At 40.6% G+C, this 27,778-nt stretch overlaps 1 protein-coding gene across 2 annotated transcripts; it reads right to left on the bottom strand.

Moving 5' to 3' along the window:
• Nucleotides 1-27,778, bottom strand: SMU1 (transducin family protein / WD-40 repeat family protein). Of its 2 annotated transcripts, XM_087691145.1 has the most exons (17): nucleotides 27,552-27,778; nucleotides 12,236-12,314; nucleotides 12,104-12,165; nucleotides 11,858-12,010; nucleotides 11,733-11,781; nucleotides 11,468-11,551; nucleotides 11,271-11,374; nucleotides 11,090-11,176; nucleotides 10,625-10,678; nucleotides 2,026-2,121; nucleotides 1,729-1,856; nucleotides 1,514-1,640; nucleotides 1,371-1,430; nucleotides 1,185-1,292; nucleotides 468-568; nucleotides 331-382; nucleotides 1-250 (listed from the first exon to the last, which is right to left on the bottom strand). In XM_087691145.1, exons 4-17 carry the CDS (start codon nucleotides 11,996-11,998, stop codon nucleotides 152-154), a joined length of 1,290 nt encoding a protein of 429 aa, XP_087547271.1. In that variant the 5' UTR covers nucleotides 11,999-12,010; nucleotides 12,104-12,165; nucleotides 12,236-12,314; nucleotides 27,552-27,778; the 3' UTR covers nucleotides 1-151. The 2 variants fall into 2 exon arrangements, with proteins under 2 accessions (XP_087547271.1, XP_087547270.1); XM_087691144.1 differs by having other exon boundaries at nucleotides 12,104-12,314.

Here is a 27,778-nt window from a genome sequence, read left to right as displayed (position 1 = left end):
TTCTGAAATAGAATCTCTCAACTTTTTCATATCATTCGTATTATCATTTCAAATAACACGAAAGTTAAGGAATTTGTTACAAGAACCGCTCAATGGCTCTCTGCTGTAAGGGAAATAAATTACAAGTAGTCATCTCGTGGCTTGAAATAGATCAGGGTTTCCAAAGCTTCATTACACTATCTTCACCATAAGTCACTAAGAGATTCCTGTGAGGATGATGTGTAACACCTATTACATCCTTCTCGTGAACCTGTACCGGCAAAGCCACTAGTCACAAATTGAGAAATTCAACGAATGAACAAAAGCAGCCAGTCAAAAGTGAATACCCACCTTCAAAAGATGCTCCAACTTTCCTGACTGATGGCTGAAGCAGTACAGCATTCTACACCACAAATGAGAGCACAGTTTACTTTTGATTCTCCAAATAGAAACAAAGAATGTGTCATGACGATCGGAGTTGTAACTACCTGTCTTCACCCACAGAATATATCCACTCGCCTTTTGGAGAGACACAAGCACCAACAAAATCTCCCCCTTCTCTTTTTCCTGAAGAAAAACTCTTTACCACCTGTCAAGGACAAAACATAAACACATTTTCAGCACATTGTCCTGCACCTGAAACAAACCAAAGCACATTTGTTGTATTAAGGGCATGGAATTATGAAATAACATGGCTCAAAGCACATTTGACAGCGAGAACGAATTACTAGGACAAACCCAAAAACATCCAAAGAATCAGAAAGTATAATTCATGCTTACTGCACCCATGGAACTTTCTTGTAGGCTAACCTCTTCAACACATTCCAGTGAAAACCACCAAGTGAGTGCTTAAACCAAACTGACATGCAATTTTACAAGCTTAGAGGAAACAGTAACACTGGACATCTTCCACAAACTGAGGGCAGACCCTCAATTTGACATCACAGGGCGGGTGGGGGTTACACACAACTATACAGTATTCCAGGATCCTGCCAATTAAGGCATGCTTTATCATTTTGGTACAATGGAGCATTGCTTGTTCAGCCAGTACCGTTTCCATAAAAATATTTGCAAAAGAAGCAGAAATTATTGAAATATTGAAGTTTTTACTCATCCCACATTTTCATGCTCTTAGATTAAAGCACATATAACTTTGATAATTAAATAAGGCTAAATATCATTACAAAACGAAAATGCAAGATTACCTGGCCCTGCAAAGTCATAATGTAGATAGACGAAGCTCTATTGCAAACGACAACATGCTCTGGATTCTTGGGAAATAAATGTATTGAGTTGACAGTTGCATCACCTCCCTGCATGCACCCATTGATCTCAATATACATATCAACTCTTTCCATTAAAGCATCTAATGTACAGAAGAAGTTTATTACCCTTAAGGGAGGCGGTGGTTTGAAAGTTTGCAGGCATTCCGTAGTTTTCATGTCCCACACCTACCAAAGTGTGCGTGAATGAGTTATTTCACCAAAAAGAAAAAAGTGAGTTGTGCTTCAAACTTTCCATAAGCTGAGCTTACCTTAACTGTACCATCACTAGAAGCAGTCATGATGCGAGTTCCATCACTCGTGAAGATTGCGTGATTGACATAGGATGTGTGCCCTCGAAATTCCTTCAAGGTCTTCCCTGATTTCAGACCATGCAATCTGTTTGAAGAGTCGGAAAGTTTTTCTTAACTCTGGCTTTGACCATGCAATGGTCACAATGCCTCTAGTGATCAAAAGCAAATGTTACCTGGCAGTACCATCAAAAGAGGTGCTCAAAATTTGGCTGCTATCTCGAGAAAACATTACACTAGTTACCCCTTGTGAATGTGCTCGCTCTAAGCGGCGCAAGCATTGGCCTGTTCGGATTCTCCAAACCTACAATTTTCATGATAATCCAACAAAGAAAAAGCATCAGAATACTACCACTGATTTCACATTGTTCAAGCATAAGAGACGACGATCATAAAGATTCTAAAAACCATTGCTCTTTTGATGTTCCCAATAATTTAAGTATCCTCAGATGGAGTTTCAAACAGGTATGTACCTTAATTTTTCCATCCTGTGATCCAGATGCTATCATTTCTGAATCTCTGCTGAAATCTGCACAAAGGACTGCATCATCGTGCATCATAAAGGCATCCTGAAACAATACCAGCAAATGCAGTTATCTCACCCTTCCAAACTTCCCAACCCTGAAGAAAGTGAGTTGTGTCTTTTATCTTCCAGTTTTATCTTGTTTTACAGAAACAATGATGCTTCTCTGAAAATGATAGCACAGACAGAGATGCATAAGTGATCCCTCCAGCAGGTAAAAGATGTGCAACCAAATCTTTGCTCCAGTTTTCTGCAATTTCTTCTTTCAGAGAGGCTCCAAAGTAAGGTTGGGAATGGCTTGTGCTATTCCTAACAAATTCCTCTGAGCTAACAGCTTGAACCTTATCAGCCAGTTGTATGCTTAAGATGGCCACTTGCTAAGCATGTAGAGATTGGGTTAAAGCCTATAGCTCTAAAGCTTTTCATTAACTAGTTAGCACAAACATATACAAAAGTCTACGATAGAAGGATTGTGCCTCTGCAACTACAAGGTGATCAAATAGTTTTGCTAGATTTTTCAAATTTCTTAAGCAGGGCATTTAGGTGCGAGTCATGTTTGGTGCTCTGAAGACCAGGGACCGGTAAACAGGAATTTGGAGGACTACCGAAATTCTCTCTTCTTCCCTACAGCAGCACAAAGGTTAGCAAGCTTAGATGGGAGCAACGTACAAAAAGCTTATGTTGCAAGTGTAGGTAACATGCATGCTGTTGGCAAGCAACGTTAAGAATTGTGTATGCTATTCTTGAAGAATCCTTATAACCTAGCACCTTGAACCTTCTCAGGCAGGTGTTGTATGAGTAACTTGTTATTTATAGTGGAAATGACATGCATGGTGTTAGCAGTTCTTAACCAAGAACTCACTTTTCTACAAATTCAAGTGAGTGCTTCACACTTGGCAGTCACCCAACTTCCTTGAGACCAATGGTGCCTTTTATGCCTTGCACATCAATCTGAAGGTGCCTTGCCTGGAACAAGAACCTCAACTCAAATGCAAAGTGTTCACCATGGCAAGGGAAACCACTCTCCACCCCTTTTCATTTCATCTCACCCACTTTCCCCACCACAGTCTTCTTCCACCTCACTCAGTCTGCACTTCAAACTCTTTCTAAGCTGCATGACATCCATCTTGATGTTGTTCTACTGTGAATCTGCTGAGAGGGAACTGTATGCCGATCCAAGGGGGAGCTGCCACTCCAAGGCTATGGCAATGGGGATTCATCAAAGGGACAAGTATATCCCATGAAATGTACATATGTTTCAGTTATTTCTTTCCATTCCTCTTGGCTCTAGGCCAACTTGAACATGGAAGAGGCAGTAGTGAGTTGACCGAGCACTGTTGTTTAGAAGCAACTCTAGTCACTCGCAAAATTCGTACAAGCCTAAAAGCTCAAAAGGGCATTCTCAAACCAAAAGAAAAAAGCTCCCAAGGGCAACATCCTGAAATCCCAAGAGCCATCGATCCCAGCATTGTGACCAGGGAAGAACAAGACCATCTCCCTGCTCATAGTCAAGATACTCTATGGTGGGCTGGAGAGCGGCAGTTACCTCACAGATGGCTGAAAGGCATCAACTGTCAAGTCATGGGATAGGAGGAGACCACGTGGCACCTCACCACCCATTAGCACTCCAACGGTCACACGAAAACACCCCCCCCCCCCAAAAACGGCACCCAAACAGGTTAAAACTAGAACAGATGGGAAGGATCTTTTCTCAAATGACAAGTTGAATAGCCCATCCGTGAATTGCCAACCTGTCCCTCATCTCCAAAAAGAATTATGTTTTTTAAAAGAACTGCCACCAATGGGGGTTTAAAAATAAATTATAAGAGAGGAGGTTAAAAAGGATATTAAAGAGGGGAGGAGAGGCCTATTCTCTTCCATGTTAACCCTTATTTTCTTGCAAATCTCACTGTTTTGCTCAATCTTGTAGCCTCATTCATTCTCTCACCTCTCGCTATCATGTGTTCCCATGCAACATCCCTGCTAGGATCACAGCAGCACCTAATCCTCAAAAGATGGACACCCGTTTTGAAGTCTCCCATTCCAAGCACACACATGGGGATCATCCCAAAGGGTCTTCTTTCTTCATGTCTAATGGGATTTCTCCTTGGTGGTGTCTTTCTAAGCTCAATTAAAAGGCATGCTATGGCAGCTCGTCAAGTTGTGCATTCCCCATTTTTAACTCATAACCACAACCATAGGCACATTGCCTCCTCACTTCAAGGGAAGTTAAGGAATCTAAAGAGAGCAACATTGGCTCATGGCTAGCAAAGTGGGCAATGTTGAAAGAAATCATGGATCTTGAGCATGGTTGTAGCTATGGAGATTTGAATGTATTGACTAGAACCATGACAATGTAGGCAACTGACACTAACTGTTACTCAGTTGAATTAGGTTCCAAGATAGACAACTTGGACTCATAAACACAATCCACAATCCCGAGTAGGACATGACAAAGACTCACAGTGAAGTACAAAGTACAAAATAGCACATATAGAAAAGTGAACCAAGTTCATGTCTTTATAGCTTTTTAGGTTCTCCTCTCTCCTCACTGTGCATATGGGATTTAGGACATCTCTTCCTAGAGCATACATCATTTGTTATTTCTCAACACCCCCCCTTCAAATGATGAGTCCCTACACTTGCTGGCTTTTGCCCCCCCACATGATAACATGGCTCGGGAGACTAGCTCATAGGCAACCTAGTCAAGTTAAAGCTTGAGACTTTACATCTTTGGCAAGGGTTTTTACAAAGCAAATCCACTAAGCGAAACATAGAGATTCACTATGGGAACAAATTCCTTAGAACAATCTGTCAAAGTTATTGATGGTAGCGGAAGTATCTTCTTCTTCTTCTTAACTCATGAATTGACTTTGGTGGTGGTCATTTTGCATCTGTTGTGCTCTTTTCTTGTGGAAACATTCACTGGCAATATGGCCAATCTTACCACAATAATAACATGTCATCCGACTTTTGTTGTTGGTGTTGAATCCTCGACCTCTTTCCTTGGGTCCAATAGCTCCTCTAGTGTATAAAAGATTTTTCCTTGAGCTGGTCTCTTTTACATCTTTGCTTTTAAATTTGCTTTCTCCATCAAGCAGTGAGTGATCAATGTCTTTGAGTGAGAGAATGGGAACATTATCTCATACGATTCATGATTAACACTGGCAAGTAGCACTGCTATTGCCTCATCTTCATCAATGTTCTTTTTAAGAGTTGCTAGCTGAGTTTTAAGGCTCTTGAACTTATTGATATGCACAGTCATAGATGAACTGTCTTTTACATCCAATTTATAAAACTACGTAAGTAATTTTATCTTCGAGTTCTTTGCTTGTATACCAAAGATCTTGTCAAGTTCTTCCCATGCCTTCTTTGTATCCCTAATGCCAGAAATATGATGCAGTACATCATCGGATAGACCCCATGCAATAATTCCGAGAGCTTTGTTGTTCATCTTCTTCCATGTCTTTGTTTTAGGCTGGTCTTCTGCAACATCTTCCTCTTTAGCATTATCATCTGCATCATCTTCCTCAAAGAGATCCCAGAGGTCTTTCCTCATGAGATGGTGCATGGTTTTCTCTTTCCAGGCGTGAAAGCCTTCACCATTAAACTTTGCTATCCGCTCTAGTTCGATCATCTTAAAATGAGATCTTACCACGAGAACACTCGAGCAGTGTCTGTCCTTTTACAGTAAGATTGAGACTTACAAAGAATTGGATCAATAAAATTTTCAAATCATTACAAACTGAGAGTAAGCTTTGAAGCAGCTGAAGATGAGTTACTCGAGTAAGCCAAAGAAAAAACTTTAAGTGCCAAGAAGCACCATTTGAGTATCAATAGATACTAGTTATGATAAGCTTGATTGTTGATTTGATTCTTCCAAATCTTCTTGAAATTTGCCCTTGCTGGAGAACATACAGGTCTAAATGACAAAGATTTCAACAGAATAGTAAATGAGGTAAGAGAGAAAGCTTAGTTTGAGTCAAGCTATGGCTGTTCTTTGTTAGGGTTCTACACCCGTCAGATTTTCAGCTCATATCTGCACGATCCTTGGTCCATTTGCATCAAAAATCGGTGAGAAGGTAGCTCTTATGATAGGCTAAGAAAGCCCTATGATCGCGGAGTATTTCACTTTGTGTGTTGGATGATTCGATGGTACGACCATTGACAGGCATAGATCCACAATTGATGACGAATTTCAGCAATGCTTGTTGCTGCAATGAACAATGTTGGGCTTTATCATGCCTGGCAGGTGCGCCCTAACCAGAGGAGTGTTTTCCTAGAAGAAATCACAGACAAAATATGGTGTGTGGAGAGAGATCCAGGAGCTCCAAGGCAGGTAGGTGAAGCTTGGCTATGGCAAACATCAAAAAGAAGAAGTGTAACTTAAGAGATGAGATTAAATGCTTAAGCTAGATTGACTAGAAATTGTAAGGAGCTCAAGGAGCAGTGAGGAGAGCTAGACCATGCCCACCACGGCTCTAATACCATGAAAGAAATCATAGATCTTGAGCATCGTTGTAGCTATGGAGGTTTGAATGTATTGACTAGAACCATGTCAATGTAGGTAACTAACACTAACTATTACTCGGTTGAATTAGATTCCAAGATAGACAACTTGGACTCATAAACACAATCCTGAGTAGAACATGACAGAGACTCACAATGAAGTACAAAGTACAAAATAGCACATATAGAAAAGTGAACCAAGTACATGTCTTTATAGCTTTTTAGGTTCTCCTCTCTCCTCACTGTGCATATGGGATTCAGGACATCTCTTCTTGGAGCATACATCATTTGTTATTTCTCAACAAATGTGCTTCAATGTATATCAATTCAATGGCACACAACAAATTGGACAAATACAAATAATGTGGCAACCAAAGACATGTTGAATTGAATGAACAGGTCAACAAAGGAGAAGTGGAGTAGAGATTGAGAGTGAGAGTAGATACACAAAGAAGCGTGCAAGAGTATCTTCACTAAAATGAATCAGAAGAATTGAATATACAAGGTATAACCCTAAAGTTACATAAACCTAAGCACCGAAGTGTGTTCACATGGGAAAAAAACCACTCCTAGGCGAGAGTGTAAAAAGTGCTCATGGATAGGGTGCATTTAAACTAGAACGACTAGGAGAAGAATACAAGGTGTAATTAAAAAAGCCCCTTAGAGAGAATGATGCAAACGAAACAAGGATGTCCCAGATTAACCCCTTAACAAAAGTAAGCCTAAAGCTTTGCAAAAAGCTTTAAACTTTTCTCTGAATACAGCCTTGGTGAATATGTCTATCATGTTATCCTGCGTAGATACATACCCCAAATCAATCTCCCCTGCATGGAGTCTCTTTATGGCATAGTGATAAATTATAATGCACCTCAATATGCTTTGTTCATGCATGAAGTGCAAATACCAATGCGCTTTGATTGTCAGTGTAGATACATGTAGTTGACAAAAGTACAATACGCATGTCCAATAAAAGGCCTCTTAGCTAAGCACACTCAACTATAAGTGTAAAAGCTACCCTATGTTCCGCTTCACAGCTCGAAGTGAACACTGTAGGTTGCTTCTTGCTAAGCCAAGAGATACAAGCATTGCCAAGTATAAAGTAGTTTCCAATAGTGCACACTCCCATGTCAAAACATCTTGCTTGATTACTATCTTTAAAAGCATACAAGGAAGTAGAGGTGTTGCAAGGGTCAGCCCCAAAGCTTGTGTGCCTTTCAAGTATCGAAAGACATGTTTAATTGCTCACCAATGCTCTGAGCCTAGGCTATGCATAAATCTACTCAATTTGGATATAGCATATTGAATATCCAACCATGTATTGCACAAATAGATCAAACATCCAACTACCTATTGATAGAGAGAAGTGTCAAAAGGATCACCAACATCTCAAGAGAAAAACCGAAGCCCGCTTCAACTAGAGTAGAGTGGTTTGCAATCCTCAAACTAAAAACGTTGCAATAACTATCCAATGTACTTGGACTAGCTCAAAACATATCCCCCTCAACAGTATCAAACTAGATACCAAGATAGTAGTGTAAGTTGCCAAGATCTATCGTGGCAAATGTTTGTTGTAAATCAACCTTAAACACTAAAATTTTTTGTTGATCACCCCCAGTTGAGCATGTCATCAACATACAAGATTAGAATTAGGAGATCATGCCCCTCTTACCTAATGTAAAGGGTGCTCCCAATCATCAAGTTGTTTTGAAAGCCTAGTCCAATCAAGCAAGAATGAATCTTCTCATACCGTGCCCGTAGTGTTTACTTCAACCCATATAAGGCTTTCCGCAAACGATAATACTTTCTTTTCCATACCCTTCTATACAAACCCTGGTAGCTAGCTAACATAGACTTCCTCATTCAAGTCATTGTGTAAAAAAATAGTCTTAATGTCAAGCCGATGTATGTTCTAGCCAATTACCAAAAGTCTAGCTTTGTAGTGATCAGTGCTACCATCCACATGACATTTAATCTTAAAGGTCCACTTAGTGCTAACTACACAATTGCCTTTAGGCAAGTCACATAGCTCCCAAGTATTGTTCTCATGAATGCTTTGCAACTTTGATGGCACAGCATCCAACCAATGTGTACACAAGCAGTGGGCAATAAAACACAATTTGTAAAGTTCATCATGAGGCATGACAATCTTTAATGCCGGAGTAGGTGAATGACTCAAGACATAGCAAGCTATATGAATCACATCCAACCAAAACTTATCTGGCACAAACTTTCCCTTAAGCATACATCTAGCCATCTCCATAAGAAATCTCTTCTTGCACTCAACAAGACCATTTTGTTGCCATGTATAAAGTGTAGTGCATTTATAGATAATCCTAGAAAAAAGAAATGCTGAAAATTCCCTTGACATGTACTCCCCTCCTCTGTCAGTGCAGAGAGTGACCAATTTGCAGCCACCTGAGTTTTCAGCCATGGCAATAAAATGCTGAAAGCATGAGAATACCTTTGACTTGGCCTTCACACCAACTACCCAAGTGTTGACGTGTGTAGTCGTCAATGAAGGTAACAAAGTAGACGCATCCACTAAGAGAGGGAGTGTGCATAAAACCACATATATCAATATGCACAAGCTGCAATTTCCGTGTGGCACCCACACTCCCATCCTTGAGAAAACTAAATCCATGCATTTTGCCAAGCAAACACCCCTCACATATGCACTTATGAGGCACACACATTTTGAGCAAATCATACACAATATCATCTATGGACAAGCATGACAAGCTATTGATATTCAAGTGCCCAAACCAAGCATGCCACAATTGAGCTATAGATAAGAGAGAAGCATCCACAACCATAGCATCCAAACAAGGTTTTCTACCATAAACATCAAGTATGTACAAGCCATGACATAAAATACCAATGATGACAATCAAATCATCATCATGTGTGTCCTTAACTACACATCGTGGCTGTGAACTGAAAGTTTCTGCAAGATTGAGTTGACTCATCCTTCCCACTACTAGTAGCACTAGGCATAGCAGTCAAAACAGCCAATGAGACTTGTTTCTTTTTCTCCTCTGCAACCTTGCACTTGCAACACTCGAAGATCTCATGCCTTAGCTTGCGCCAATAGTCACATCTCTTCATTTTTTGCTTGTTCTCTTCTTTGCGTGAAAAAGAAGACAATGAGTTACCCTTGCTCTTTTGATGGCTAGATGAAGAACCTGATGACTTCCCTTTACCTCTACGATAAGAGCAGGTAAAGGCCTCATCATCTGAGACAATAGCATAGCAGTTCAAATGACTCTACTCCTCTTGCAATAGAAGTGCGCTCAATTCATCAAGAGAGTATTGATGCCCATTGCCCTGAGAAACTAGTCGTAAGGTGGTAACAAGTGTAACCCACCTACACACATCAATAAGTATGGGTGTTGATTTCCAAGCATGCACAGTCATGGATCTCCCAACATGAAACATAGCTAAGCGAAACTTTGGCAGCCTGGCCTCAAGGGACTTGAACGGGTACAAGGTCAAATTGGCACTTTTTTAGAAAATGCCTGAATGACAATCAAGCATCTGGGAACTAATGACGAGCCAAGCAATGCAACAAATGCAATGGCAAAAACTCAAGAGTTAAAACAGGCACCTAGCAAGCAGAATTACTCTCAGCAGGCAATAAGGATGAGTGTCTACATCTGGGGAGGACTGTACGCAAGACATGGTACTGGAGTTTGTAGCTCTGTGTGTGTGTGTGTGTGTGTGTGTGTGTGTGTGTGTGTGTGTGTGTGTGTCAAAGTGCCCATTTGCCAGCAATTCATTTTTGCATTTCTGATATACCCCCTTGTAACCATTTTACTGCTGTGTTATACAGACATCCGGGATTTCCACCATTTGTCCTCTCTTGCTCTCCCTGGAGCTGTGCATTTATTTTAAGATGTGTAGCATCTTACATTACTTATCAACATCACACTTATTTACTTAGAACAAATGCTGGAAGTCAGTAGCCGGAGAAAAGAAGTCAAATTCATAAATTTTTTCTTTCAACAATAGCAGAAGGTACCATTAGATAATAGCAAACATACATCCGCTTGGTATTGCAGATCCTTCTTCAATTTCCCACTTATATAATCCCAAACCTGCAAATCAACCAAGCATTGATAGTAAATAGAAAGTGAGATTCTCAGCAGGTAAGCTAATTGATTAAGATTTCTCTATGAAATTTATGTCTAACATGCACCACCACACTTTCTTGCAGAAAGTTTCTAATTTAGAACCACAAAACTGCACTTTTGACATCATGAGCCTACTCACAAAGCCTTCCAATATCAGCACTTTTCTGAACACATGCTTACAGAAAAACCTGAGTGTATTTTGAGTAAGAAAAATTTAACATCTTAATGAAGACTTCCGTATAGCAGTAACAGAGTTTCTTTAATATTGATTAATAAGCATGACAAAAACTAGGCAAATACACAGCAAAGTGAAAGACGACATGAGGATAATTCTGCAAAATTGATAGTCTTGTATAAGCTTAAACATCAACTGACCTCGAGAAAGCCATCAACAGATGTGGATACAAGATATTGACCATCAGGAGAAAATCGAGCAGATTCAGGATGGCTCTGCTTGCCAAACTGTGAAATCAAAAAGCTGGCATGTTATATAGCTTAGAAATGAGAATTGAAGCAAAGCAACCATAAAACCACCAACAGTGTACTTAACACGCACTTTTATAGAATGAGCCAATGACGTAGGATATGCTTCTTCTTCATCAGCTTTAACTGCAGCTGTCCCCCTAAAAAGATCGAACTGTGTTCCAGGTGGTAGAAGCCCTAAACAGTTCCCAGAAACAACAATGTCTATACAAATTCCTCATCTTTAACCCTTCCGAAAGATTTAAAATTTCTAAGAATATCATCAAAAACCTTGGTGTTGCTGCCATTTCAATGCCTGACCAATAAGGGCCATCAGCCTTGATGGTGGAACCACTGTTACTTCTCCCGCAAGGGCTGTAAACACAGCAGTGAAAAAGGCATACAAACAGTTTTTTTATCAAACAGTGATCCTTCTAAAAATAAGTACCTTCAAGTTCAGTGGCCAAAATTCAGAAAAAGAAAGCAAGAATATTATCATATTAAAGAAATCCACAAATAGAAAGCAAGAATATTATCATTTGAAGAAATCACTTGCCTTGCCCTATTTGAGCTCTTCTCTTCTCCTTGGATGATTCTTGGTATGCCTGTGAAAATATCGCAAGGCTCCTTAGTAATTTGCTGATTAAAAATACTTCTAGTATCTATCATCAAGCAAATTACCTCCCTGGGATCAAAGTATGTTCGCACTAGCAAGTGCTCAAGCCGCAAATATCTTTCAGGTTGCTCCTGCTTCATGAATCCCATTGCCTGAGTTTGTCTTAAAATGGCTCTTGCTGTATCCAATTCCCGTAACTCTATCATTTCCAGCACAATCTGGAAACACAGCCAGTATTTTTGAGGTATTGCAAAAGAGGTCAGGAAAAAGCTCAAAAAATCACTTTGCTTTGTTCATGTATATATATTCACCTGTTCATAGAGATCTTCAAGCTTCTTTCTTGGAAGCTTCAGCTGGGCAACCTGAGGCAGAACTGCATCCCAGCGTCCATTGTTTATGTCAGCAACAAATGTCTCAAGGCTATCTACAGTGTTGAGTGATACCTGGCACTCATTCTGCAATGTTTGGAAGGTCTGCTGCAAAGAGTTCTCTTTGCAAAATTGCAAAACGATGCGGATGACACTGCCAATACACAAGTTTTACCATGTATCAATAATCGCAGTGGTAGCACAAGAAAACATTGAAGCCACTACAGTCAAATTGTACAATAAAGCAGCTGACTCAATGCTTGTGTTTTTGTATGATCATGAATCTCTACCGAATCATGAACCGCAGTGCAGCCACTACCTCTGTTAGCAATACATTTCATAGGTGTTAGGCCATTTATTAGACTTTGTACTGGGCACCGATATGGGTAACCAGGCAGCCCATTTGAAAAGGGCTAGCTCATTTGTCTCAAATCTCTCCCTAGAGTCTATATATACTCCATTCCTCCATTCTTGTTGTATCTATTCACATCCATTTGGAGATAGGGAGACTGGAGCTACTGCTGGTCACCACATGTGCCATTCACCTATGTGGTTTGTACTGTACATCTCTTTTATTGTGTTATGAATTTCATTGCCCATTCATTCATTTTTTGAGTTTTTGTGTTCTTGCAGTGTTCTTTGTTCTTTATTCTTTGTGTTCTTGCAGTCTATTTAGTATTCATGCAGCATCTCTCACTTTCATTGCTGGTCCCTATTCTGACATGGTATTAGATGTCCATGTTGGTGATGTGCTGCTCTATGGTCTCAGCTCTACACTTTTAGTGCTGCTCCTAGCTGTGTTTCGCTGCTGCAACCTGATCAAGGTATTGGGCAACTTCATCTTTTCCTGAGCGACCTGTTTGTGCCCCCTCTCCAGCTGGTCTACCTGTGTTTCACAGCCCAGTACCTGTGCTTTACTGCTGCCTTTGTTCAGTTTGGCTGGGAACTCTTTCTTGAGCTGGTCGACTGCACATTCCTGCTCTAAACTCTGTGTTTTTACCCTGATATGCTGCACCCTATCTTCACACTGCCCCTGGATGCTTTTTTGGGCTGTCATGTGCTGCATCCACGTGCTTCAGCTGTCAACTATTCTTTTTCATCCCATTGGCTTTGTGTTTTTTATCTGACTCCAATGGTGGTTCCATGTCAAGGAGGGAAGCCAACTCCTCCTATGGCATGACTAGGCTGGACCAATGTGTAGCAGGTTTGCTTCTACAGGTTCTAGTATTCCCTGATCTCCTCTACTGCAACACCTATTCTCCTTCAATGCCTGGCTTGACACGGAGCAAGGATTTTCTGGTCCTATAGCACTAGAGTGATGCTCCTCACATATCCCCAAGCCAAAGAGGGATGATTGTGAGGGCAGCAGTCCAACATGTTGGTGCCTCCTATACATTCATATGATGTGGTGGATCCTCAAGGTGAATTTCTAGATGCAACAACATGCATGTGATTCAAATCCTAGACCTAGGATTGACTTCCAAAGCTGGAGTCTTTGGAATATTTCTGGTGGTGCATTCAAGTACTCCATTCATGTTCTTCAAGCATCCTCTCTCATTGAAATGAATTGTCAATAGGACATGTAGTTTTAATGCTTAGCTTTAAAAATAACCGGAGTAACCCAAGTGAACATTGAGTGACATTGGCAAAAGTAGTACAAAGTTATGTCACACAAGTACCTATGGGTACTTGGTGCCACAATCAATGTAGCTGCTAGCTCGGCTCTGATGATCTCATGTGGTACTCAGGCCTTACATCTGATCATCCTGGATATCATGGACACTAGGGGTTTCTCCATCGACCTCCATCCATCATAAGTGTGCCCTAATCTGCTACGGTGGTCAAGACTGGGTCCCCATATCTGTACTCCATAAAGTAGTGTGGATGTGACCAGTGTATCGAAGAGCCATAGCTTGGTGCAGGGTTCTTAGAATTGCACCTGTGAGCATATCCTCTCCAAACCACCTAATGCTGTGTATCCGCAAGTCAGTCTAGTGTATGCTACCTCTTGCATGGAAAAGGTGGGCCCTGTGAATAAGACTCCCAGGTGTGTATAAGAATCCACATGCTCCAGTTCCTCAAATCTATATGTGAATTTGGGTGATGATCTCCTGACCCACTATAGTGTAGTATTAAATACCGTCACCTTGGTTTTGCCAAGGTTCACTAAAAGCCCATTGTCCCAAGTATAGGAGTATAATGCCTCCAAGAGAGAGAGAGGGTGAGATGAAGAGAGAGAATATTGCAGGGCTTCTCCCTTTCCCCTACTAAGAGGGTGGCCACACGTACCTATCTATTCCCCTTCATCGCGAGATTGTCCTCCACCCCGCAAGCTCAACTTTTCCTCACTTGGCCCCGCTAATCGAGTAAAAGGTGTTGAAGTCTTGTGCGAATTCGCGTTTCAAGTGAAGAAGATCGGGAAATGGCCCCCAAGCAAGAATGTTGAATGCAAGTAGAAATCCCATAATCCACAGCGCAGCCTCGGGCGAGGGCATCACTGCCAATCCAACTACGGTGCCGGTTGTAAGTGATGTATTTTCAAATTAATAAATGCTTGCTTTTGATTCTCGCATGAGATATGTTAGGCCCCATACTATGCCGCACGAGACTAGGTCCTCGAAAGGAATGAATTTCATCTCATTCGAAAGATGGAGTTTACAAAGCGCAGGCATTAAGAGAAGTAAATTGCATTTAGTTGCTATGCGACAATCTCATTCGAAAGATGGAGTTTACAAAGCGCAGGTATTAAGAGAAGTAAATTGCATTTAGTTGCTATGCGACAAATTCGTGCATAGCATAAATAGCATATAAGATTCCAAGGTATTGTCAACTCCCCTTTTAATGAATACTTACATTGATCGAATTTGTGGTGCCATGTGATTTGGACTAGTTACATCTACAGGGCAGAAGGGATATATAATTTCTCTTGTATGGGCAGAAGACAAAGATTAACTTGGAGATAAGTGAAGGAGCTTGTTTGAACTTGGTTGTCAAAAGGACTACTTGCATTGTTTTCGTATCTGTGCTATAAGTTATGCAAACGAACCCTATTCCCTAAAGACTTAATTAAGGAAGCTAATTTTAAATGTCACTCATAAATGTGATAGGACCTAATTAAATAACTAAAGAACGCCTATTAAGGGAAGTGGGTGGGCAGAATCCCCAACGGGTCTGTCAAGAGAACTAGGAAGCTTCTCCCAAGGTTTTACCGTCATCCTGACCCTTAGAAATTGTTAGGTTAGAACCCCGATTCATGCCGTTTCAAGGGACCAGAATGGGACTATGCCCTATAAGCAAAGAGGTTCAGCGACGCATCCCTTTCGTTTCCCATGCTCTTTGAACCAAGTACAGCATGGATTTGCTTCAGATTGGGTATCTCTGCGAAAAGCAGGATGACCAGGACTTGACGATAAAATACTGTCAGGAAACCTTGACCACTAGGAACCCAAATTTCAGGTCGATCCTAGTGGGTTCGGCCGCGAACGTTCCGTTGCAAGGCGGACTCGAGAAACCCTAGGCAACAAACCCCGTAACATTCCATAAGAGTACAAAGCCGCTAAAAACATGCTTGGACAGCCGATAGGCAAACATATTACAGTACAATAATTGTTAGTGATCTTCTCTCTCCTCTCCAACAGCATCCAAGGCCTATGCTCCACTCCCTCTACACCTATCCTTCACCATTCAGCATTTTCCTCAATACCCTACTGTCTAGAGAACTACGTTTCACTCCCTTTACTGGGCAGATTTCATATAGGTACTGTCACCTAATCTTCGAGCTTTGCTCCATTGTATCAACACGATTCAATGTTCATCATTCTTCACTCTTCTTCTAAGTTTCTTCTCTCAATGAATGTCATACACTATATTTCTCCCTACAAACCCTACTCTCTCTCACATGCTATGAGTGCATACTATCCTGTCACTTTTCTTGACACCACCGTCGAATGAGCTTTGAGAGAGGCAACAACTAATCGCACAATGCAACAGACAAAGTCAGTATATTTTCTTCTTCATCTCAATGAGTGGCAGCAATAGAAACTCCTCTTTCAAAGTTGTTGTGCCATCAAAATTGCCATCGAAGCTACCATTGAAAAGATTCCCTCCACAATTCTCAACATACTCCAGTCATTGATAAATAGCAATTGAAGAAATTGCTATTGAAACCCTAATTTGCAACAACCATTAGGCTTTCCACAACCACCTTCAAATCTGTGTTCAATTACTAAAGACCCAAGTATTTGATGCAATAACTAAAGGCATTAATTTGCAATGATCTAAGAGCTAGCCCATTCTCATAATAAGTGGAATGCAAAAGCCCATGTACAATAGTATGGCATGATGTATGGGGCACAAAGAGGCAAGTATGGTAATGCATCTACACTCCCTTGTGTATGGGGCTCAAGGAATGAATGTTGGTCATGAGAATGCTTCACATGGTGCTAGTTATAATGCACATACAGCAAATGAAGCTTTTATGTAGTCGCCAATCTATGATAACTTAACTCCCAAAGGGCCAACAAAGGACTATGATGATGTTGGTAAAGGGGTGAAGTTTGAGGCCTTCAATGGTGCACAAGATAGAATGAACGCCTTAACTTTCATTCAACAACTCGATGTTGCCTACTCCAAAGGCAACTTCACTGAATCTTTTAAGATTCGTAAGGCAACCACTTTTTTGAAGGGAAATGCATTGCAGTGGTGGTGGACACTTCTAATGCAAGGTAGAGCATTGTCAACACCAATACAATCTAAGCAAATGTCTACTTCTAATTGGCTGACGAGCACCATTGAATAGGAAATTATGACTTGGAATAAGTTGGATACACCACGATGCAAAAATTTAGAGCAATATAATAAGAAGTTTTGGAATATATTGATGCATGTTACTTCTTATAATGTTGTCCCTCTTAATAAGAAAATTGAGAAGTATTGGTGTGGGCTGCCTAAAGCAATCAAGAATGTTTACATAAACACAATCGTGACTAGCATGTCACAACTCTTGGAGACAGCAAGTATATTTCTGTGTGGAAAGGGTTCAAACTTCCAAGATGGTGATGAGAAGCCATCCAAAAAGTTTTAAAAGGCTAAGAAAAAGGGCAGATTTAAAAATAGGGCTAAGAAAAGGCACAAACAGCAGGGAAAGACTTGGAAATTGATTGCACAAAGTAAATGCTTTGTATGTGAACAGGAGGGGCACATGGCAAAGGGCTGTCTCAATAGACAAGAAGTTATTAAAGCTAACAGTAAGGGAGATCCCAAGGGGAGAAAAGCCCAAAACATCCGCTATTGATACTCGATGCAGTTAGCAATCAGCCTAATGATGATGATGTTAGCCTGCAAGACGTGAAATTTTGAGATGCTTTAATCTTGTTGATAACATTTGACTAAGTCATTAATGAAATGTGCAAGGTTGTTTAACACATGTGATACACATGGTAGTTATAGTAACAAGCCAAGGACCCCGAGGATGCAGTGGATGTCAAAGGCAAAAGTTATGATAAGTTATGCTGACTGGATTTTGTTGGTCAGTTGGAATCAGATTTAACCCTAGGATAGTTGTTTGGCCAATAAGTGTCAATGGTGATGCTAGGGACTAGCATTAATTAACTAATTAATGCCAATCTAAGGGTCACCGTAGATTGGAAACAACTCTAGGTTGCAAATAGGCTAGCCAATTTAATTATGGATGGGCACAATTCATTTTGGGCAAGGTTAGAAGGGGCAGAATTTAATTTTCACAATTATTTAATTCTGAAAAATAATTAAATGGCTGGATAATGCTCGAAAATGGGTTTAGAAGGCTGCCACTTGGCAAAAATGCCCGTGCAAGACTGAGAAAATGTTTCTAGAGGCTAGAGAGAGAAATTTAGTTCATTCAAACTGACTAAGAAAAAGAGAGAGAACAAGCTGCTAGTTTGAGTTTTCTGTTGTGGACGACCTTCTAGAGGCTAGAGCAACAAAAATCAAGTCACTTGATACAAGCGACAACAATTCTAGGACCTTTAGGAGCTGGCAACAGCTGATTAGGACAGGTGACAGCAATTTGAGGCCTGCTGGCAGCTGGCGATAGTATTAAATGTTGTCTGTTACAAGCAGCAATCAAATTTCAAACCTTTCTCATGAGAAAATCAAAAATCTCTCTTCTGGCATTCTCTCCCCTTCTCCACCTTGTGCTCAATCATTCTCAACATCTCAGCCATTTGGATTAGATCTCAGCCATATTTGGTGGACAACATAGAGATCTCTATTGTAAACCGTAAATTTTAGAAATTAGGGTTTGACAGCCACCTTGGGACCCATGCCAATTGGTGAAGCCATCTTACACTTAATTCAACACTTGAAATTTGTATAGTTGTCAGGGAATTCAAATGCCAACCCACTCATTGTAATTTGGGGTAGCATTTGGACAATTGGTGGTTTCATTTGTGCAAGTCCTAGGTGAAAAATCAAGAGGCAATTGGCCCAAATTGATTGCTAATTGTTGCTACAGCAAGGGGCTTTTGGAACAGCAAAGGATATTATAAATCTCAACTTATACTCATTTCATTAGCAATCAAGTTAAAGAAATATCGAAAGGGGCACCATTTCGGGGGCAACAGGATGTCCAATGTCCAAGATTAAAATAGCAAAGTGTGCATTTTCAATTTATGTGAATTTTATACTTGCTGTAATTAGTGCTTGGTCAAATTATTTACCACCCTATCTGAGGAGAAAGGTTGGTTTCACTGCCTATTTCAAGGTTGTCGGTCTATCATCTCCTAGTTGTGAGCTCTTCTCAAAGTTTGACAAAGACATGGGAGCGTTGTCGCGAACGGAATAATACGCACGGGGATCCATGAATGTCGCTCTTTGCAAGGACGCTTAGAGATAGGAGAAAAGATGATGAAGAGTTCTTAACTCAAGGCAAATTCACAAAGAAGAAGAAGTTTAGATGCAATAAGTTAATGAGCTAGGAATAACTTATTTACACCAAAGTTGATAATACTACTAGTGAAAAGGAGCCTCAAAATCCTTCTTCAAAACTTCATGAGAGATCTAAGAAATCAAGCTAAAGACTTGTCAAATGAAAACAATCCTCTATTGGTTAGAAGAAAAGCCCTCCTTGGAACCCATGAATAGTTCTTCCGTTGAGGTGAACCGTCTCTAAGAAGTCGACTTAAAAGGGAATAATACAGTTTAAATCTTTTGCTGGCGCTTAAGTGGAAAGAGTTTTGTTTGAAACACAATTGTGATGCTCTGATTCTTCAATAATTTTCAAGGCGTTCTTCCTGAATTGAAGTATTTGTCGCAAAGCTCTTTGATACTTCAATCAAGTTAAGAGCACATAACTTTCTCATTGTCTTTTCTCAAGCAGTTGGATCTTCAATGAAGCAAACCTTTACCATTCATTGAATGTCGTTTGTCAAGAAAGTCGTCAAAATACAAGTACTTGAGACAAAACTAACTTGGCTATCGCAACAGAATATAAGGACTCTCTGTCTCTTTCTTTTATTTTTGCAGCAATCAACCAAGTCCTTTCATTTGTGTTGTTATTTGTCGGAGAGGGAGCTGTCTTCTTCTTCGGCTTCACTTCAACTTCTCGTCCTTCAGCATGTTGTCACCTCCTTTTCCTTTGTCGTCATTACTGCAACAACTTTGTCCCTTCTTCTTCGTCCATCCGTCGCAATAGCGTCTGAGTTGCCGCTTTCTTCCCCGATTGCAGGCAGGTCGCCATCCTTTTAAGCTCATGCTCCACCTCCTTTAATAGCACATTTCTACGGACACGCCAAAAAGCAATGGCTTTTCCTATTTAAGGCTTAAGCTTTTCTTGAAGCTGAAAGCTTTTGTTTTTGTCGATAACTTGACAACAGTGACTATGTCATTAATACGACAATTATATTCAGCCATTAATACTGCGTGTGTCATCGCTTGCCTAGCTTTTTGTTAGATGACGCACTTTAGAGTATTCCTTCATCTGCACATCTTCAACGGTGAAAACACGTTCTGTCCTAATAATAGCCAAGATTCCATTTGTCTTGTCAACCAAGAAGTTTAACACAATAGTGGATGAAAAATCTTATGTGATAATTGCTTCAGAAGCTGTCCATGTAAAGAGTTCAATACTTTTTGATAGTGGTGTCTCCTTGTATTGTAGAGTTAGCAATATCATTGGCGCCTTCTTATTATTAGCTATAAAATAAGCTTTTATACAAGGACACATTCTACTCTTTGGCATACAACATCAATACTGGAACCAACAAGAAATTCTCTGTAATTCATCAAATTTCAGTAGAAAAATAGAATCAAATTTTGCCTTTCACCCTGCTCTTCTTAAGAACCTTGTTTTGATATTTAAACCCCATGTCAAACATTCGGTTAATTTCTTCAAGTAGCTTTCCTAGCAACTTTTCCATCAAGGCCTCTTAGCATTTAGAAAGGAAGTCTAGCAATAGCCAATGAGCATAAGATAGAAAGAACTGGGGGTGAAAAATCAACATTGGTCCAAGTTTTCTTTAGAATTGTCACTCTTGCTGATGTGATAAACACTTTTGTTGAAGTCAATATTACTTCTCAAGGTTAGGAATCCATATTCATGATCTTGCCAAAAAAACCTCGTCTTCTATGCAATGTTTCCTAACAAGAACATGCTTTGGGAAAGAACTTCGTGCCCAATCACTCATGCAATTTGCAAATTAGAAACCATGCTATGCAATCAATCGAGCGATGCTCCCACACAAAAAATTATGAATGCATTGAAGAAATTGTGCCTAGCCTAACTACATGTGCTCGTGCGTCATGCAAATGCAAATACAAAAGATATACACAACCGGAAATAAACTCCTAATGACACTGACTAATGTTTTCAAATTCTTGGCAAAAAACTTCGCCCTCAAATTTGCAGTGCTGGACGCACAGTGTCACGACAGCGTTGCCATTTTAGAGTGTATTTCTTTTGTTTTGGGCACACAAGACCATAGGAACCAACTCCTCCCACCAAAGAGTCTCAAACTTCCCTGAAACAATCAAGGCAGAATAAAAACCACTGAAACAGGATGGTAACTATGAAAGAAGAGTTATCACCATGTCTTCAGAAGTGATCACCTTCCTTGCGTTTTGTACTTGCATCTGAAGCTGCCACAACTTATTAATATACTCATGCACAGAAGATGACTTATTGACACTCATGGTCCTCATCTACACTTTCAAAGAAACATATTTCATGACAGTCATACAATTGTACAACTGATCAAGCTCCATGAGGCATTGAAGTGCTTGGCATGGTGACTTTAGATGTGTATCCTAAAGGAGGTGACTAACTTGTGGATAGTCCATGTACCAAAAAGATATAGGACTGCCCACTGGGTATTGACATGTCAGTAAACTATGTGGCCAACTAGAAGATGGAAGAACAGGATGGGGCTTAAGACTGTGGATGGAATATCCATGTGTATAGGTCCCCATGGATGGTTGGGCTGCCAAATAAACCCCCACCATACGTGTAAATGTAGATGTGGGTGCAACAAAGAAAAGTGGTGTTGAGCTAAAAATGCATTAGCTTCACTTTAATAGCCCCAAAACATGCTTAATTAAGGAAGAAACCTTATTTATTTAGAAAGAATTGTGTTCCTAGAGTGTATTTGTATCCCATAAGCACAAACCCACTTGGGAGGGCCCAAACTTTCTATAAATAGGTATGTTGCCTTCCACTCAGCCCTAATCTCATTTTTGCAGGTTTCACGTGTTTTCAGCTTGCTGCCCATACCCCGTTCACAAAGGACATCGCAGTCCAAGCTGTCCATTGAAATCTTCACTCATCCGGCGTCTATTTCTAGCACTCCATCATCAGTTTGCTACTATTTCCAACCAAGCAATTGTTGTTGTGCATCATCCAACTGTTGTACAGCATGCCATGTCAATATCTCCTCCCACCTGCATTCACTGTTTTCCCTCTCCTCACCTACGTTTTAGTCTTGCTCTCTCTTGCACTACCATCTACATCAAATCCAGCCTTCCTTGGCTGCGTTTGCTGGTGTTCAACATCCAGAGGCTGCTTTCCTATGATTCAGGATCCATTCAGAGTATGACACACTCTCCAACTCATAACCCCTGCCCTGATCCTTAGATACAAGAGTTCGAGGTACAATATTCATTCGCTACATAGTGTGTTTGCTGCATGACCATTGTGTATTCAATAGTCATATCATTTCATTCATTCTCTGTGTTCATTGTCTCTGAGTTTACCACACCTTAACTGTGTTCTTCTAGCAGTTTGTGCTTTGTCGTACAATGTTATTTGTGTTTCTGTGTTAGGATATTTTGTTCACAAGTGGGATGGATGAGATTTGAAATTGTGATGAGGATGTCATATATGAAAAAGAATGATTTTGAAATTGAAATTATGATGATGGTGCACTTAACTCATGACTCAAGAAACAAAACTTGAAGAATAACTTGAAAAAGGAAAATCTAAGTTTTTCTTATACACAATTTCTCTTGTGTTTGCATAGAAGTATATGTCCTCCTCCTCAAGACTTGGGTTGTTGTATGAATAGACTAAAGAGTATATTTTTCTTGGATATCACAAATATTTTGCAAGGAAGTAGAAACCTAAGGAACAGAAACAGAAGTAAACACTTGTGTACCTAACACCAGAGTAGGAGGGAAAGTAAATGAAGGTTTCTAATCCGTGTCTCTCTCTCCAATAAAATGGCCAATCCCATATGCAAGTTCCGTTCTTCCTACAAAATTATTAGACCTGTGTGTAAAATCTAAGGGTGAGTAAGCAATGTTACCTTCCAATTGTTGTTGGGCTCAATGTATGAGAATCAAATCATACTTGGCCCATGAGATCTCATGGGGTTTGTAGACACCATGATAGCTAGATGTCTCTTCACTAGTGTCAAAACCTTGCTAGGCAAGCTATGAAGCCCACTCCTGCTTAGTTCTCGGCATAGGAAGCTTTGGAGACTGAAGCGGTGAAGTAGTACTCGAAGTCATCTTCTCTTTGAGAACTTGTTTTTTATGACTAACTCTCCAATCAAAAACCTAGATTTCTTTAAAGAGTACCTAGCTCTAATACCATTTAAAGAAATACACATCTACAAATTACAAACACAATCATATGACAAAGCACAGACTAATAAAAGAACTCAATAGAGTTAGGGTAACTCAAAGACAATGAATACAGAAGTTAAATAATAAATGAAGGATAAATACAATGATAATGTGGCAAACACACCATGCAAAGGTGAATACTAAACCTCAAACTCCCATGTCTTTAGGACCAAGTAGAGAATATAAGCTCGAAAGTGTGCCGTACTCTAATAGATCCCGAAACATAGCAAATAGCCTTCAAAGATGTCTAGCAACAATAAATGCAACTCCAAGGAGACTGGATCAATGCCAAATGAGAGAGAGCAACAATAAATCTATAAACATAGCCAAAGATGATGACATGGCAGTCAAGCGATGACAATAAATTGCAAAACACAGGATGCAACCAATGATGTGGCAAGCTCAACAACAAACACGAGTATAGATGATGATGTCAACAATTGGCGATAGCAAAGTTGGGTCAAACATGCTGAAAGATAATCAACAACAATAAACACAACAGATTTGGTGATTCAACATGTTGAAATCAGTTGTTGGCAAGGAGAGAGAGGCTCGATAGCAAGCACCAAGTATGGACTGTAGTAGACAACAGCTTGAACTGAGATATCCTCTGCAAACAAGGTATTGACAACAAAGATAATGCCGACAATCTACAAAACAAGAATCAAGCTGAGTGGTAAGCAGCCTATCTATTTATAAATGAGTGGACCCTCCCAAATTAGGATTTAGCTTATGGGACACAACTACTCTTTAGGAATGCATTTTTTTTTTAAATAAAAGTTTGGTAATTTGAGTTTTGGGGCTGTAACCAAGAGTAAATCAATGTATACTGCATTTTTAGCTCAACACTTGCACTTGGAATGAACTGTTGGAAATTGGACATTTTCAAAGATTCTAAGAGGTCAACCCATTCGAATCAAATTTGGGGCTAAATTTGACCAATCAAAGGTCAATTGAAGGCAGGAGATATTAGAGCAATCCCAGTATACTTCCAATTGCAATGCAAGTTAAAGAAATACCACAAGGGGCACCAATTTTTGGGGCCAATCAAGAGTCTACTATCCAAGATTAACCAGTAACATTTATATTTCGGTTTAAGCCTCCCTTGTATATGCAAAGAGGGCTTATGCTCAAGTACCATGGAGGATATATGCTCGAAACTAACAAGTATCATCGATATCTGAGCTCGTAAGGTGTTGGCCACACCATCTAACTCCGAAGAAAGCTTATAGAGAATGCCCCACAAGATGTGCTTCTCGAAGGGCGAACTACATGTGTCAAGGCTGATCTTGTATCTACATCACCCAAACAAAGAATAGGCTCCACAATAGGTGCTTTTGAAAGAACAAATTGCATGCATCAAGGCTGATCTTGTATCCATGTCACCCAAACAAGGAAGGAGTGAATCATATCAATCACCTCAAACCTAATAGTCCATAGGTGTGACCATAGGGGCTCACAGCTCACATGGTCAAGGGAGCCTTATACATAAGATGAAGCTTCTCCCACACATTTGAAGTTGTCTTGCAAGAGGTAGCCACTCGAAGAACTTCTTTAGAAATGCATCTAAGAAGAATAGAGTAAGCACGAGTATCATTTGTCTCCCTAGTAAGAACTAGCTCCTTATAGTCATCTCGGTCCCAATCTTCTGGAATAGGATCTACTAGGATGGTTCTTGAAACAACATACCACAATTGCTTCTGCACAAACCAAGCTTTCATCACAACACACCAAATGAGAGAGTGAGGTCCCTTGAGCTTATCATCAAATGAAGTTAGAACTAAAGAAAGGTGCTATTAAAGAGAAGAGGTAGAGAAGACAAAGTAAAGAAGAGCTCTAGAGAGAGAGGCAGCTGCCAAGACTTCAGCCCAAGGATCACAAGTCCAAGAGTTCAAGCAATGTACGGGAGCAAGAAAAAGATGCATTTGAAGAAGGCAATAGCTGCAGAACAAGAAAAGGATCAAACCAAACAAGGAACAAACCGGGGTGCAGCCAACAAACCTGAAAATGCATTGATTGGGAACAAAAATAGCAGGCATGCAGCCAGCCAAGGCGTAACCCAGCCCTGCAAAAGGGATAGAGAGTGAAAAGACAGGGTTCTGGCTGATAAACGCAAATAAACCAGGTCTGAAACCAGGTCATGCAGCCCACAATGTGATCACCAAGCCCTATAGCATGGTCAAAAACTGAAACTGTGGGGGCTGCTGGTCAAATGCAGGGTGCAGACCTGTAATCACAGGTGTGGCAGGGCAGGAAACAGTTCAAACCAGCAGGAGCAGTAGATGCCCAGCCTTGGGAACAGCACGCAGCAGTGAATCACAGGTAAATGCAGCATTAGGACAAAAAAAACTCAGACCTGCAGCAAAAAAATAGCACCACAAACACTAACATGAACAGCAATGGAAGCATGAGAAACTGCTATAATAGACTGCATAAACTCAAAGAAGAAGGATGAACACTCCAAATAGCAAAAGACCTCAGGAAGAATATACTCGAGAGATGTATAATCCATATAAAAAGGCACAAGACAATATGAAGCTCGGGCCTCAAGTCACCAGCAGTCGGCATGGTCTCCATATCTCCACCAAGAAGCAATTGGAGTGAATGATGATGACTGAAAGTGGGGGAGGGAGTCTGCCTATAAAGAGGCAGAGAAGATACCAAAGTGGATGAACAGTCAGGCAGTCCAAACTAGGCACCAAAATTCCAATGGACCAATTGAGAACTAGCGCCCAAAATCAAGGCGGCCAACCTCAGCATACTCTAGCATAAAATGTAAAATGCCCTGGTCAATACACAAACTCACCCATAAGATGTACAATCTGCTAACAATTCCATGTATGCAACCAAGGCCGCAGTGATCATATCAGTCTTCTTGTCTTGATGGTCCTTCATGATTCTGCAAGCTAGAGAGAATGTGTGAAAGGGTGGTGGAGATTGAGCACGCAAACCTCATCCATTATTGAACTGTGGTGGACCCTAAGCATGGCTTTCTACATGTATCAACTAAAGTCTAGCAGATTCAAATCTTGGAGAAGCTCATTTGCTTTTCAAGTTCAAGCTCCTAGATAAGACAAACAGCAATGTTTGCTCCTAGTCCATTCTCACAAGGGGATCCCTTTGGCGATTTGGCCAAAGGCAAGGGACTCTCGTCATGATGTGTGCTTTCCACACAATTGGCTCCAAGTAGGCATCAAGATTTAGTTGTGTCTATTCTCTAAAGTTAGGGATTCGTATGATCGACATCGAGACCAATGTCTTTTCAAAAGGCACCTTGATGGTGGTGTTTCTAGCAAAACATTTGCTTTGGCATGGGACATGGTGATCATTCCTAAGGGCTTGTTGTTCCCAAGCATTGCATATTTCATTCTACTCATCACCCATTATCTAAGAGAGGGTGTTAATTTAGTACATTTTATGAGTTTATTGGCTTTTTTTGGGCATTTAATAGGGTGCTCCCGGGGACATTTGGGCCTTCTGATTCTAAGCCAAGCTCATGTCTTAGGCCTAGTTCCTTGGCCTATGTATACAAGCCTCCTCTCCACTAACTATGTCACATAATTGCACACCTGAGCTAGAGCATCTTAAGGTAGATGGCAAGTTATCCATTAGCTTTGTGTCAAAACATGATGTTGAAAGAACAGAAGCTACGACATTGCATAATGTTGAGAGTAATAGGCTAGACACTTGAAGCTCTATGTTATCCAATTATAGGGCTACAAGACACATGGTACTTCTCCTTTTCTTAGACTGATTGATATCATCAAATCTCTAGGTTGCAACCATTTTCAATAATGGTTGCCATCATTGTCTTCATCAAAGCTTTGCCATCATTGTCTTCATCAAAGCTAGAGAATCTCTAGAAGTAACACACAGAACAGTCACCTTATTGGGGGAAGTAAATGCGGCTAAGGGCATACATAAGGAGGGTGAATTTTTCCAAGAAGCACAAATCCACAATAGTATTCAGAGTATAATCTGGGCTTGCTTTACTTCAAAGGCACGTGCATCAGCTCCTTGGAGAGCCTGAGCAGGCCAAGAAGACCGCTTATATTGCACACATGCACCGGCTTCAACTGGGTAGGCCTCAAAAATTTGCCAGATTCAGTGCAGATACTCCAGAACCTCGGTCATTTTGTTCCATTCGTAGACACAGTAGCAAATAGACGCTCCCACAAAAACAGCTTAAACTTCCCAATAAACAACACACAATGAGCAACGAGAATAGATGTTTGAAGCACTTCGAACTGTTGTATTATCAGGAAGCACGCACAGAAAGCGGGAGGGAGCTTACTCGGGAGCTTCAATTTCCAGCGCTGCCATGGCCAACTCGCGCTTGCGTCTTCAGATCCTGGAGAGACAGAAGAGAAAAGCATCGGCTTTGTTTTGGTTCTAGCTTTCTGTTTGCCGAGCCTTCGGTTGGGCGCCTGTCAAAAACAGGGTCCCAAAGCAGGGTTTGCTAAGGGGGAACGCACATTAGGGCGGCGGACAGCATTTCGAAAGGGGGGGAAAAAAGAACAA

This window comes from Lygodium microphyllum, chromosome 13 (genome assembly GCF_053477565.2).
Source record: "Lygodium microphyllum isolate KBCC chromosome 13, Lygodium_microphyllum_v1.1.10, whole genome shotgun sequence".
Lineage (NCBI taxonomy): Eukaryota > Viridiplantae > Streptophyta > Polypodiopsida > Schizaeales > Lygodiaceae > Lygodium > Lygodium microphyllum.
Note: the sequence above shows the minus strand (reverse complement) of the source record. Positions and strands in the feature narration are given on the sequence as shown.